Here is a 14,694-nt window from a genome sequence, read left to right as displayed (position 1 = left end):
TACCCCCATGTCCTTACCTTCTGGTGGACTATCCACAGTGAACCAAAGCTTAAATTGTTCTGAATATTCATCCTTTAGCTTCTCAAGGTCATTACGGAAGATTATATCATCTTCTGACTGGAGGAAGATATAGTTGTATTTTTTATTTCAGATACTATGAATTTGCTATTTTTTCTTATAGTAACTGTTAATTTACATGATTGTTAATATTATTGTAACATCAAGAACATCAAGCATGAAAATATACACTGAATGGTCACTTCTTTAGAGACACCTGCTCTTTTGCAATTGGAGCTTCCCTGTATGGAAAATAAACATGTGACCCTGGAGAGCAACATGAAATCAAGTAAGCAACTTTTCTGTGTATCTGTTTCAGTATGAACCCATATCATAATGAAAATATCAAGTGATGTGAGTGACTTTAAATGAGGCATGGCCATCAGTGCTAGGACTAGCCATGGCCAGTATTTCCCAAATTCTTTTTTTTTTTTTCATGAAATCTGATTTAGGGCTCCCACACACTTGCGTTTGTGTTTTTTGTTAACGCAATAGTCAATGTGACTTTCTAATGTTAATAACGCAACACAACTTGCGTTTTTGGTGCATTGCATTTTTAACATTAGAAAGTCCCATTGACAGTCGCTTTAACAAAAAACGCAAACGCAAGTGTGTGGGTGCCCTTAGAGTATGGTATTGTGACAGGGTGGTAGGGGTTGTAGTGGATGGGGGGTATATTTCTTCCAGACTTCTATCATTCTGTCAGGCAGTAGGCTCACCTACTTGATAATTATTTAGTTGCTCCAGTCGGTGGATTTAAGAGGGCAGAGGAAATGTGCAATCTCTCTCTGCCTCTGAGACACAGACACCTAAACTGTGAGAACTGCTAAATCATGAAACCTGGTGCGAGTACAGGACTTTAACTGGACTTATGTTGCTATTGTGCTTATGCTCCATGGGGATAATCCAATAGTACACAGTTAGGGCCAATTTATGTAAAGTTAGAGCCGGACAGGCAGATTTTGTTTGAGCTGTAAGATCTATGTCCAAGTTGCTTGAATTGAAGGCATGCCCTGAGGACCATAATTCTGGGTGATCCCCTACTAATTCCCTGACAGTATTTTCGATGAAAAACATTAAGCAAAAGAGGATACTGTAGACATAACTTGTTAACAAAGACAATCAGAGGAAGATGTTTAAAATTGTTAATTGTTCTGACAAATGGGCATTGCTGTCAGGGATCAAACTGGGGACCTCCTGCTCTCCAGTCAGTGGCTCTCACTACTGAGCCATATAGTCTGTGCACAGTACCCTTCTATTACTATCAGTCTTGTTCCATGATCCCGGTTATTTAGTTCCTGCCTCCTAGTCCTGACTGTGCCTCTGTCCCTGATTAGGCTCATTATAAAAACCTGACCCTGTCCCCGCACCAGCGCATGAGTAATCTGCTTCACAGCACTGTTTGATCCAGCTCTACTTTGCCTGCTTCTCTGCTATTTCTGCAAGACCTCCTGATACTGACTGCTGGCTTAGTCTCTAACTATGCTACCTGCCTCATCCATTTTTGCTGCAAACAGAGACCCTCCGTTGCTGGCTAATCCTTGACTACTCTCTGGACCTGCGGCCATTAAACCTGAGGCTCCAGCCTCGTGCTGAAAACCGCTACAAATTAATCACACCCAAACATGGAGCCAGAGTGGCCACTCTGAGGAAACAGATTATTGAGCTCCAGGAATTTTGTGCCTCCTACCAGGTTGCTAGAATGCAACAAGAGATTACAGAGGCAACTCCTGGAGATGCGCAATTCAGCGACAGATGTTCGCATGCCATGGGCAGTGAAACTAGCAGGAGATCGTTGCCAATACTGAGGTTTCATAAATCAATGCAGAATCTATTTTCAGATGCAGTCCACCTTGTTTAGCAATAACTAGAAAAAGATATTATTCATTATCAACCTTCTCACAAATGAGGAGCATGCCTGAGCCTCACCATATGTAGAGATCAACATTAACCTTCTTGAAAGCCTCAATGCCTTCATGACTGCTATGGTTTAAATCTTTGATGATCTGAACCTCTGTGCCACGGCGGAAGGCAGGTTACATAATCTACGACAAAGGAGACATTCCATTTCATAGTATATTGTGGAATTTCGTCACTGGGCAAACAACACTGCATGGAATCTAGCTGCACAACAGATCCAATTCTGTCAGGGATTATGTGAGTGGGTAAAGGATGAACTTGCTAGAATGTAGCCCCCAGACAATGTTGGAGACTTAATTCAGCTGTTCATCTGAAATGACCAGAGACTTTCCGAGCAGCAAAAAAAAAAGAGACTGCGGGGTGTGGGCACCAACACCTCTTACTCAGTCGATCCACATTGAGTGCCCCGTCGAGGGCCAAAGCCGCACCAGAACTGATGCAGATCAATGTTATCTGCAAACTCCTTTCCTCCTGAAAAAGAAAGGAGTTGTGCGAAAAATCTGTGCCTTTATTGTGGAAGCTTTGGACACTATGCCTTAAACTATCAATCAAGTTCCAAAGGACCATCACCCTAGCCAATGTCAAGACCACAACCAATCCAGCTACTACAAAACAAGAGAATACCACCAAATACACCTTTGCACTGGTATTTTAAGACGGTGTGAAAACCCTTCCCCCGCTCAATTTTGTCATCCCAATAGAGATTTTAACAGGTACTCAGAAGACACAGGTCTCAATAATGTTGGATTGAGGAGTAAAAGGAAACTTCATTGACTTTGGATTCGCTTGTTACAAAAACATTGTAACCAGACTTAAGGCCATACTTATAATTAATTTGGATGGGTCACCCTTCTCCTTGGGACTCGTCACACAGGCGACAATTGAACTGGAGCTCTGCATGAAACCTGACACCAAGAAATGATCAGCTTTCAGCTCATCTTGTCTCTAAATTTCCAAAAATTCTTGGGATCCTTTAGTTCCCTACCCATAATCCCTCTATCAACTGAGAATTAAAGACCATTGCCTTCCCTTCAGAATACTGTAAAGAGAACACCATCCACTCCAAAACCAGTGCAAGACCTCAATGGTAAACAGGACTTGGAGAAATTTACAGTTCAATACCAGATCTTCAGCAATGTCTTCAGCAAGAAGAAAGCTGACCAGCTACCACCTCATTGGCCGTATGACTCCTATTGAGCTACTCCCTAAATCTTCTATTCCATTTGGGCATATAATAATAATAATAATAAACTTTATTTGTATAGCACCAAAATATTCCGCAGCGCTTACATAGACAGGGAATACAGAAAGACAAAATACAAAAATTACAGAACCACGGTTACATATAGTAATCAGTTGATTGATACAATAGGGGTGAGGGTCTTGCTCCAACGAGCTTACATACTACGAATAGTCGGGTGATACAGAAGGTAAAGGGGCTGGAGATATGCACGGTATGGCGAAGTGGAAGAGTGAGCGATGTTATACACATAGACAATGGTCAGACATTTAGCTGTGTGATGGCAGAAACGGTATGACTGCAGAAGCAGTTTATTATGGCAAGCAGGGATTGCAGTCACTAGGGCAGAGAGCATGTTATCAGGTAGAGTACAGAGAGGTTTGTTTAGGGAATGCGGTATGCCTCCCTGAAGAGGTGCGTTTTTAGAGCACGCCTGAAGTTCTGCGAGTCCTGGATTGCCCGGGTATCCTTTGGTAGTGCGTTCCAGAGGACCGGTGCTGCTCTGGAGAAGTCTTGGAGGCGGGAATGAGAAGTTTGAATTAAAGGGGCACTCAGTCTGGTTTCATTAGCAGAGCGGAGAGCCCGGGCTGGGTGATGGATTGAGATGAGGGAAGCAAAATAGGGGGGCGCTGCACTGTGGAGGGCTTTGTGGATGAAGGTAGCGAGTTTAAATTGAATTCTGAATTTAACGGGCAGCCAGTGCAGTGACCGACACAAGGCAGAGGCATCCGAGTATTGGCTGGACAGGAAAATGAGCCTGGCTGCCGCATTCAGGATGGATTGGAGAGGGTAGAGTCTGGTGCAGGGGAGGCCAATCAGCAGTGAGTTGCAATAATCAAGCCGGGAGTGGATGAGGGCAACAGTAAACATTTTTAGCGTGTCCACCGTGAGAAAAGAGCGGATTCTTGCGATGTTCTTGAGGTGCAGCTGACATGTTCGGGCCAGAGATTGGATGTAAGGGGTAAAAGAGAGATCAGAGTCAAATATGACCTCAAGGCAGCGGGCATGCTGTCTGGGAGTTATGGTGGCGCCACACACTGAGATGGAGATGTCAGGATGAGGTCGGTTAGTGGAGGGTGTAAGTCAGTGGAGGGCAGTAAGTCAGTTTTAGAGAGGTTTAGTTTTAGGTAGAGAGAGGACATAGTGTTCAAGACAGCGGACAGACAGTCGGTGATGTTTTGGAGGAAAGGTGCAGAGATGTCACGGGCAGAGGTGTATAGCTGGGTGTCGTCCGCATACAGGTGGTATTGGAGGCCAAATCTCCTGATAGTTTGTCCAATAGGGGCTGTGTAGATAAAAAAAGAAGGGGGCCGAGGGCTGAGCCCTGGGGGACCCCAACAGCAAGAGGAAGAGGAGGGGAGGTAGAGCCAGCAAAGGAGACACTGAAAGAGCGGTCAGATAGGTAGGAGGAGAACCAGGAGAGAGCAGTGTCCTTTATGCCAATGAAGCGAAGCATACTGAGGAGTAGTTTGTGGTCAACAGTGTCAAACACTGCGGAAAGGTCGAGGAGGATCATTAGGGAGTAATCGCCCTTCGATTTGGCTGTCAGTAGGTCATTGGATACCCTAGTAAGGGCAGTTTCTGTCGAGTGTTGAGGTCAGAAACCAGACTGTAGGGGGTCTAGGAGAGGGCTCTGATATATATCTACAACCTCTCAGAACCAGAGTTAAAAACCCCTCAGGAACATTTGGGTGAAAGTCTAAAGAAAGGCTTCATTTAGCCCCCTTCCTTCGTTGAAAAGAAAGATTCTACTCTTTGACTGCATTGATTATCCGGAACTAAACAAGATTACTACTAAGAATTGCTATCCTCTCCCGTTAATCCCAAAACTGCTGGAGAGGTTTCGGGCAGCCAAAGTCTTTACTTTGGACCTTAGAGGAGCATATAATCTGGTACAGATCCACCTCGGAGATATATAGAAGACGGCTTTCAGAACAAGTTATGGACATTTTGAATCTCTAGTGATGCTTTTCGGTCTTTGCAATGCTTCCGCTACCTTCTAGCACTTTATCAATGATGTATTTTGAGACCTGTAGGATCAATTTCTAGTGGCATATCTTGATGACATCCTCATCTTCTCTGGCAATTTGGAGGAACATTGCAGGCACTTTCGGGTGGCCTTAGAACGACTCCAAAAGAATAACCTCTACATCAAACTAGAGAAGCGTGAGTTTGAACACACCCAAATGCAATTTCTGGTATACATTATCTCCCGAGATGGCTTAAGTTTGGAATCAAGCAAAATTAAAGTCATCCTGGATTGGTCCATTCCAAGAAATTTGAAGGAAGTACAGTGCCTGATCAGGTTTGTGAACTTCTATAGAAGATATATCAAGAACTTCTCAAAAGTCCTCTCTCCCATCACTTCCCCCACAAAGAAAGCACACATTTTCCTGGTCCCCGGAGGCGCCAGTCGCTTTAGAGAAACTAAACACTCTGTTTACTTCAGCACCAGTACTGATCCACCCAAGACCAGAATTGCTTTTTGTTGTGAAAGTGGATGTCTCCAACTCCGCAGTGGGAGCTATTCCGTCCTGAGTTGGAGATAGGATGCAACTACATCACATGCTGAGAAAAACTATGACATCAGGAACAAGGAACTTTTGGCCATCAAGGTGGATTTCACGGAATGGAGGCACCTCTTGGAAGAAGCTCATCATCTAGTAATGGTTCTTATGGACCATAAAAATTTAAAATTTCTCTGTACTGTCAAGCTTTTATCTGCAAGACAAGCACAATGGGCCCTGTTCTCCTCCAGGTTTAATTTCATTGCATCCTACCGTGCAGGAATATGCTGAGCAAGAGATGGGAATGTACTGGTCAGTTGACGAGGGGATGGCCTCGGAGCTAATTGAATGGGATGCTTTTAAGGCTTTCACTAGAGGGTCCTTCACATCGACCATAGCTGAGTACAGAAGGTCCCTCTGGGCCACCCAGCTTCATTTGGAGTGCAGTCTTGTTGCTGCAGAGGCTAGGCACATAGCGAATCCCTCCCTGGAAGCATACCTAGACCTAAACAACTTACGACGGGAATATAAACTATTAACTGAATATACCAAAAATAACTTCTTTACTCCCAACATCAAGTTTTTGACCAGGGGGATAAGAATGGCCACCAGCTGGCCTACTTGGTCAGAGAGAACCAGTTGCTGCCACCAATTGCAGAGGTGCGAGACGCTTTGGCTGCCCGGATAGATGACCCATAACTAGTCAACAAAACGTTTGCCCATTTTTTTTTAATAGAAATCTATACACCTCTAAACTTAGCTGCTCTGATGAACAACTCACAAGCTATCTTGAGGACATTCTCTTTCCTACGTTGAGACAGTCCAGAATGGCCTATCTAAATGGTGTCCTAAGCATAGAGGAAACCGATGCCATCAAGTTGCTCCCCAATAGGAAATCCCCAGGTGTGGATGGGCTTCCTGGGGAATGGTATAAAAAGAATTCAGATTTCCTGGTCCCACGTCTCCTAACATTATATAACTCTATCCTGTGAGATGGAGTCTTGCCGGATACCATGAGCAAGGCCCTAATTGTTTTGATCCCTAAAGCTGGAAAAGATCATCCGGACTGTGGCTTCTACCGGCCCATTTCACTCCTCAACAACGACGTTAAGACTCTTACAAAAATACTGGCGACGCGCATGAACTCGGTCCTCTGAGAGATTATACATGCTGACCAGGCTGGTTTCATGCCTGGCAAAAGTACAGACATGAATCTAAGGCAACTTTTTGACCATCTGACGTATGAACACTAACTGTGGGAAGTGCACCCTGGTGTTCATAGATCAGGCAAAAGCCTTCAACTCAGTGGAGCCGAGATACTTGTGGGCAGTGATGCGGTGGTTTGGATTTGGGCCAACGTTTATTAAATGGGTACAGATCCTGTACGACTCTCCAGTGGCCAATGTTAGAACCAATGTCCATGTTTCTGCCCAGTTTCCCCTGGGTAGAGGCACGCAACAGGGCTGCCCTCTGTCCCCGGCCTTGTTTGCCCTTGCTATAGAGCCCCTTGCAATTCAGGTCTGGACGTTGCCGATTATAAGGGGATTTAGACTGTACAATTATGAAGAGTGCATAGCGCTGTATGCGGATGACACCTTTCTCTTTCTCCAGGACCAGGAGTCGTCTCTTGACTCTACACTCACCATTTTTAATGCACTTGGCCAACACTCTAGCAACTCTTGCTTCGTTTCTTCTGGTGGCCCGACTGCAGGAAGGATGTGTGGTGTGAATATCTCTTGCGAAGTATGCGCCCCGGAACAAGACGCCACGAGCTTGCCCTCTTGGTTTCCTACAGCCTCTTACAGTTCCCACCAAGGCCATGGGGATCTATATCGATGGACTTTATAGTAGTCCTGTACCCCTTCAAAGGAATGACTACCATCCTTGTAGTCGTGGACCGACTCATGAAGATGGCTCACTTCATACCCATAAGTAAGATTCCCACTGCTGAGGACCCCGCAGAGTTGATGATCTGGGAAGTTTTCTGACTAAATGGAATTCCTGATGATATTGTCTTTGACAGAGGGGTTCTGGAGACATTTCTGCATGGCCCTGGGAACTACTGTGTGTCTATCCTCTGCCCTTTATCCTCAGTCCAACAGCCAGACCAAGAGAACTAACCAGACTCAGCCAGGCGGCTTTTCGCTTGAAGCTCTTGAGCAGCCTAAAGATCCTCCCAGTTTTTCATATGTCCCTACTGAAGCTATCCTGGGAGAATACCTTCCCAGGGAGACAGCAACCACATCCCACTTCTGTGAAGGTTCAGGGGCATGATGAGTATGAAGATACGGAGGAAAACTGCAGTACCTGGTGCAGTGGCAGGGATATGGGCCGGAGGAAAACTCATGTGAGCCAGAAGAAAACATACATGCTCCAAGGCTCTCAGGGGGATTTCACAAAAGGTATCCTGGTTAACGAGGCCCTGGGATGTTCAGAGGCCATCCTTAAAAAAGAAGCCCACTGTCAAGAATCAAATTAGGGACCTCCTGCTCAGCTGTTAGTGGCTCTCACTACTAAGCCATACATTCTGTGGACAGTACCCTTGAATTACTATCAGCCTTGTTCCATGATTTCGGTTATTTAGTTCCTGCCTCCTAGTCCTGACTGCGCCTCTGTCCCCGATTAGGCTCATTATAAAAGCCTGACCCTGTCATTGCACCACTGCACCAGTGCATGATTAACCTGCTTCACATCACTGTTTGATCCAGCTCCATGTTGCCTGTTCCTCCGCTATTTCTGTAAGACCTCCTGATACTGACTTCTGGCTTCCTCTCTAACTACGCTACCCGCCTCATTCATTTCTGCTACAAACCAAGACTTCCCGTTGCTGACTTCTGGCTCATCCTTGACTACTCTGCGTCCATTACACCTGAGGCTCCAGCCTCGTGCCTGAAACTGCTACAAGTGCACAGTCAACCTTGTATTGTAGTCAACATTAAATTGCAGCTGAATACAATGCTACTGCTTCAACTATATGTCTGAATGCACACCTCATCCTTTCTGATCACAGATGTGTTATGACAGCAGATGACTAGTTCAAGTGCTATTGCTGTCTAAGGGAAACAGAGAGGCAAGACTTCACTGGGCAAACAGCACAAGAATTGTATCACTGATTAGTGGAAAAACATTGCCTTATCTGGAGAATCCAGATTTATTTTGCCCCATGCTGATAGGAGTATCAGAATTTGAAGCAAGTATCATGAATTGATGAACCCTTCCTGTGAGGTGTCAGACGTTCAGGCTCATGGAAGAGAAGTAATGGTGTGGGGAAGATTTTCTTTGCACTCCCTGAATCCACAAAAATCTGTGGATAGACACTATGCGGAATCGCGGTGGTTCTGAAGACAAAAGGAGGTCCAACATGCTAATGGAAGATGGGACAGGTGAGGAGTCAGCTCTGCATTGCATAGAGCAACACTGTCAGACAAACCTGTGAGATAGCAAGAGTTCTATTGTTGGACAGATTTTGGGGGGGAAAGAGGAGTGGGGGAATGGAACATTGTTCTTGTGAGAAGCACAGAAAGAGGTATTCGATTTTCGAGAGACACAGAGAGGGTACTATATTTTTTAAGATGAACAGAGGGGTCAGTAATTTTTTGAGGGCCACAGAGTGGTCCCTACATTTTTGAGGAACACAGTGTGGTCACTACATTTTGAGGGTCACAGAGGGGGCACTATACTTTTGAGGGGCATAGAGTGTTTTTTGTTATCTTGTAAGGTCACAGAGGAGGTGCTAGTACTGTTGGCTTAATCAGTAGAGTATTAGGGGTAGTGGCAAGATGGCGAGAATATTCAGAAAAAGGTCATGATCGAAGGTAGTATTCATGGTGGGCTGAGACCAGATAACAAAGAAAAATGAAAAACGAAGACTCTAATCAGAGAGGACATCACCTGTAGTTAACTATACTGCAATCACTATCACCATCACTGTGTAGAACTGGTATCTGACTATTTGGTGACTGCATCATCAAGAGTTATACTAGATCTGAGCCATGGTATCTGAGCTGAGTGTGTTTTAGATATGTTATAGATACAATGGCTCCGATGTTATTTATTTGGGGGGGGGGGGAGTCTAATTCTGAGTTTTGCTACATGGCCCCATGAGTTCTGTGAATGCCGCTGACCCTAAGAGGGCTTTTACCTAAAATCCAAAGACAGGACATATACCCCACTCCTCCAATTTCTTGTGGCATCCATTATTCATTCTGGGTATTAATATTAGTTAACGAATTAGTTAGATGTTGAGCATGCATCCTGTTTTTCACTTGCAAAACAGACTTTAGAGGGATGAAACTTATTCAGATGTGCCCACCATAAAGGTAGATGATTATGGTAGGTACTGTTGGCAGACTGGGAGCTAGGCTAAAATATATTCTGCAAATGGGGATCCAAATGTTGGGAAGTAGGTAAATTATCTAATGTTCTGAAGGAAAACTAATATTTATAAATCATATTAAAATGAGAATACTGCAAGATCAGAAATCAGAGAGAAAGTCCTAGCTTTCCTAATTATTTTAAAGGAAATTTATCACAATTTATGCAAGTGAAAAATTAAGGGTTTGGTAATTGCAGCCAATCAGGTTTTTTCTTTATTTTGTATATGGGCCTCTGAAAACTGAATCTGATTGGTTACTGTGGGCAACTCCTCTATTTTTTCTATGCATTAGTTTTTCTAAATTGCATTTAAAAGAACGGATGCCTTAGTCACTCACCTTATTGGCAAACAGTAAGAAACACTTGGTTTCATCTTCTGGGTCACTTAGTATAGTTTGGATTAGCTGAATCATAGGAGTAACACCTGAAAAAAATAACAAAAAAGAACACTAAACCCCTTGTGGACATGGCCGATTTTCATTTTTTACCCTTGCCATTAAAAAGCCAAAACACTTTTCTTAATTTTTCCATTGACATATAAAGATGAAGGTTCGTTTTTTTGTGAGATGAGTTGTATTTTTAAATAGTACCATTTAGTGTACCATATAATGTTTTGAAAAATTTTAACAATTTCCAAGTGGGGTGAAAAAAACATGCAGTTTTTTTTAGTTTTGGCATTTAGGGATTAAAAAGGTAAAATGGTACCAGTTCTGTAAGTTTGCACAACGCACAGAAGTTGTACGATGTATTAACCCATTGTTACTATTTGGTTAATTAACACTGGTATCTCTCCTTTAACAGCAGTGCTGCAGTGATGGAAAAACTGCAGCATGTTCAATTTTTCAGTGAGATCAGTGAAAATCACTAATTCATTATTTGCTACGAACAACTTAAAAATCTCATTGCACTAGAAAGAATGAAACTTGCAATGTTCCGTATTGAAACATAAGATTTTCATGCATAATGTAATGCAATTTTCTTGGAAAACCACGTAACACTTACATAGAAATTGCAGATTTACGAGTGCAATATTGATCCGAGTTTCTCAAACCGCACAGATATCACAGTTGCCCATGCAAATACAGCCTTGCTGTATAGTAAAAATTACCTGTGAGCTTTATTCTGTGGGTCAGTACAATTAGGGTGATACTAAATCAATACAGTTTTGAGGTTTTTCTCCTGTTAAAAAATATACAATTTTTCTTTTTAAATTCCCCACATTCTGATCTCTACACTGCCCCAAAAATTATGGGAATACTAAAATTACACATTGCATCTTGATTGACACAAGTTGAAAATTAGAGATGAGTGAACCTACTCGTTTCGAGTAATTACTCAATCGAGTACCACTATTTTTGAGTACTTCTGTACTCGGGTGAAAAGATTCGGGGGCGCCGGGGGGCGGGGGGAGGCGTGGCGGAGCGGGGGGTAGCAGCGGGGAACAGGGGGGAGCCCTCTCTCTCTCCCTGTGCCCCCACTCCCCGCTGCAACCCCCCACTCACCCACGGCGCACCCCGAATCTTTTCGCTCGAGTACGGAAGTACTCAAAAATCGCGGTGCTCGGGCGAAAAAGGGGTGTGGCCAAGTAGGTTCGCTCATCTCTATTGAAAATCTTTACTGATATAAATAGTGTAATTCATTGAGAACAAAGTAACATATCAATGATCAAATACAACCAAAATCATCAACCAATTGAGGGCTGAATTCCAAATCACCCAGAAAATACATTAAAACATAATTTGTAAAGTTAAACATAGATATACGTCTAACCAGTTCATCCTATTATTCTACAATGTTAATGCAGAGGAACCCAAAAAAAATCTTGCGGTAGAACCCAATGTTTCGCATTTTAGGGAAATAAATTCCTTCCCAATTCCAAATCCGTCAATCAGAATGGATCAACAACCCTTCTGAAGTAATCAGTGACTACAATATCTAATATTACACTCAAGAAAGGCATCTAGACCCCTCTTAAATTATATTAGCAATTTTGTTACCAGCATGTCCTTTGGCAGAGAGTTCCATAGTCGCACTGCTCTTACAGTAAAGAACACTCTTTTATGTTGGCATAGAAACTTTCTTCTAGACGTAAATAATGGCGCCTTGTTACAATCACAGACCTTGGTATTAATAGATGATGGGAGAGATTTTTGTATTATCCTTGGATATATTTATACATAGTTATTAGGTTGCCCCTCAGTCATCTTTTTTTTCTAAACTAAATAACCCCAATTTTGATAAATACTAAGGGGAATGTAGTCCACCCATTCCACTTATTATTTACTTGCCCACCTTTGAACCTGCTCAAACTGTGATATGACCTTCTTAAGTACCAGTACCCAAAACTGTATACAATATTCCATGCGTGATTTAAACAGTGATTTGTAAAGAGGAGCATTGTTCTCATCGTGTGCCCCTAGACCTCTTTTGATGCACCCCCTGATCCTATTTGCCTTGGCAGCAGTTGCCTGACATTTGGTGTTCCAGTTAAGCTTACCATTAACTAAAATCCCCAAATCCTTTTCCATGTCAGTTTTGCACAGTAATGTCTTATTTAGTGTGTAATGGTGACATGTATTTCCCTGCCAATGTGCATAACCTCACATTTATCAGTGTTAAATAGAGATGAGCGAGCACCAAAATGCTCGGGTGCTCGTTACTCGGGACAAAATTTTCGCGATGCTCGAGGGTTCGTTTCGAGTAACGAACCCCATTGAAGTCAATGGGCGACCCGAGCATTTTTGTATATCGCTGATGCTCGCTAAGGTTTCCATTTGTGAAAATCTGGGCAATTGAAGAAAGTGATGGGAACGACACAGCAACGGATAGGGCAGGCGAGGGGCTACATGTTGGGCTGCATCTGAAGTTCCCAGGTCCCACTCTTAAGCCACAATAGCGGCAAGAGTGCCCCCCCCCTCCAAACAATTTTTACTTGTGAAAAGCCCTCATTAGCAATGCATACCTTAGCTAAGCACCACACTACCTCCAACAAAGCACAATCACTGCCTGCATGACACTCTGCTGCCACTTCTCCTGGGTTACATGCTGCCCAACCCCCCCCCCGCACGACCCAGTGTCCACAGCACACACCAAAGTGTCCCTGCGCAGCCTTCAGCTGCCCTCATGCCACACCACCCTCATGTCTATTTATAAGTGCGTCTGCCATGAGGAAGAACCGCAGGCACACACTGCAGAGGGTTGGCACGGCTAGGCAGTAACCCTCTTTAAAAGGGGCGGGGCGATAGCCCACAATGCTGTACAGAAGCAATGAGAAATATAATCCTGTGCCACCGCCATCAGGAGCTGCACACGTGGGCATAGCAATGGGGAACCTATGTGCCACACACTATTCATTCTGTCAAGGTGTCTGCATGCCCCAGTCAGACCGCGTTTTTTTATAAATAGTCATAGGCAGGTACAACTCCGCAATGGGAATTCCGTGTGCACCCACAGCATGGGTGGCTCCCTGGAACCCACCGGCTGTACATAAATGTATCCCATTGCAGTGCCCTGGACAGCAGAGCTAACGTCAGATTAAATGCAGGTGGGCTTCGGCCCACACTGCATGCCCCAACCTGACCGGGGTTTTTAATTCATAGACACAGGCAGGTACAACTCCCTATTGTGAAGTCCCTGTGGACCGACAGCATGGGTGGGTGCCAGGAAGCCACCGGCGGTACATAAATATATCCCATTGCATTGCCCATCACAGCTGAGGTAATGTCATGTTTAATGCAGGTGGGCTTCGGCCCACACTGCATGCCCCAGACAGACTGGGGTTCTTTATAAGTAGACACAGGCAGGTACAACTCCCTATTGTGAAGTCCGTGTGGACCGACAGCATGGAAGGGTCCCAGGAAGCCACAGGCGGTACATAAATAAATCCCATTGCATTGCCCAGCACAGCTGAGGTAATGTCATGTTTAATGCAGGTGGGCTTCGGCCCACACTGCATGCCCCAGTCAGACTGGGGTTCTTTAGAAGTGGACACATGCAGTTACAACTCCGTGTGGACTGACAGCATGGGTGGCTCCCTGGAACCCACCGGCGGTACATAAATATATCCCATTGCATTGTCAATCACAGCTGAGGTATTGTCATGTTTAATGCAGGTGGACTTCGGCCCACACTGCATGCCCCAGTCAGACTGGGGTTCTTTAGAAGTGGACACATGCAGTTACAACTCCGTGTGGACCGACAGCATGGGTGGCTCCCTGGAACCCACCGACGGTACATAAATATATCCCATTGCAGTGCCCAGCACAGCTGAGGTAATGTCATGTTTAATGCAGGTGGGCTTTGGCCCACACTGCATGTCCCAGTCAGCCTGGGTTTCTTTAGAAGTGGACACATGCAGTTACAACTCCGTGTGGACCGACAGCATGGGTGGCTCCCTGGAACCCACCGGCGGTACATAAATATATCCCATTGCATTGCCCATCACAGCTGAGATAATGTCATGTTTAATGCAGGTGGGCTTCGGCCCACACTGCATGGCCCAGTCAGACTGGGGTTCTTTAGAAGTGGACACATGCAGTTACAACTCTGTGTGGACCGACAGCATGGGTGGGTGCCAGGAAGCCACCGGCGGTACAT

General features: G+C 44.5%; 1 protein-coding gene across 1 annotated transcript in view; it reads right to left on the bottom strand.

The window, feature by feature from the left end:
* The window catches only part of CYB5R1 (cytochrome b5 reductase 1), a 114,174-nt gene that overhangs the window by 30,632 nt on the left and 68,848 nt on the right, over positions 1-14,694 (bottom strand). Inside the window, exons 7-8 of the mRNA XM_066584181.1 lie at positions 10,437-10,522; positions 18-117 (exon numbers count right to left, since the gene is read on the bottom strand). Coding sequence (XP_066440278.1) covers positions 18-117; positions 10,437-10,522 — 186 coding nt within the window. The remainder of the gene's footprint in view (positions 1-17; positions 118-10,436; positions 10,523-14,694) is intronic.

The sequence above is a fragment of the Eleutherodactylus coqui genome, chromosome 1 (genome assembly GCF_035609145.1).
Source record: "Eleutherodactylus coqui strain aEleCoq1 chromosome 1, aEleCoq1.hap1, whole genome shotgun sequence".
NCBI lineage: Eukaryota > Metazoa > Chordata > Amphibia > Anura > Eleutherodactylidae > Eleutherodactylus > Eleutherodactylus coqui.
This window is presented reverse-complemented; position numbering and strand designations above follow the sequence as displayed.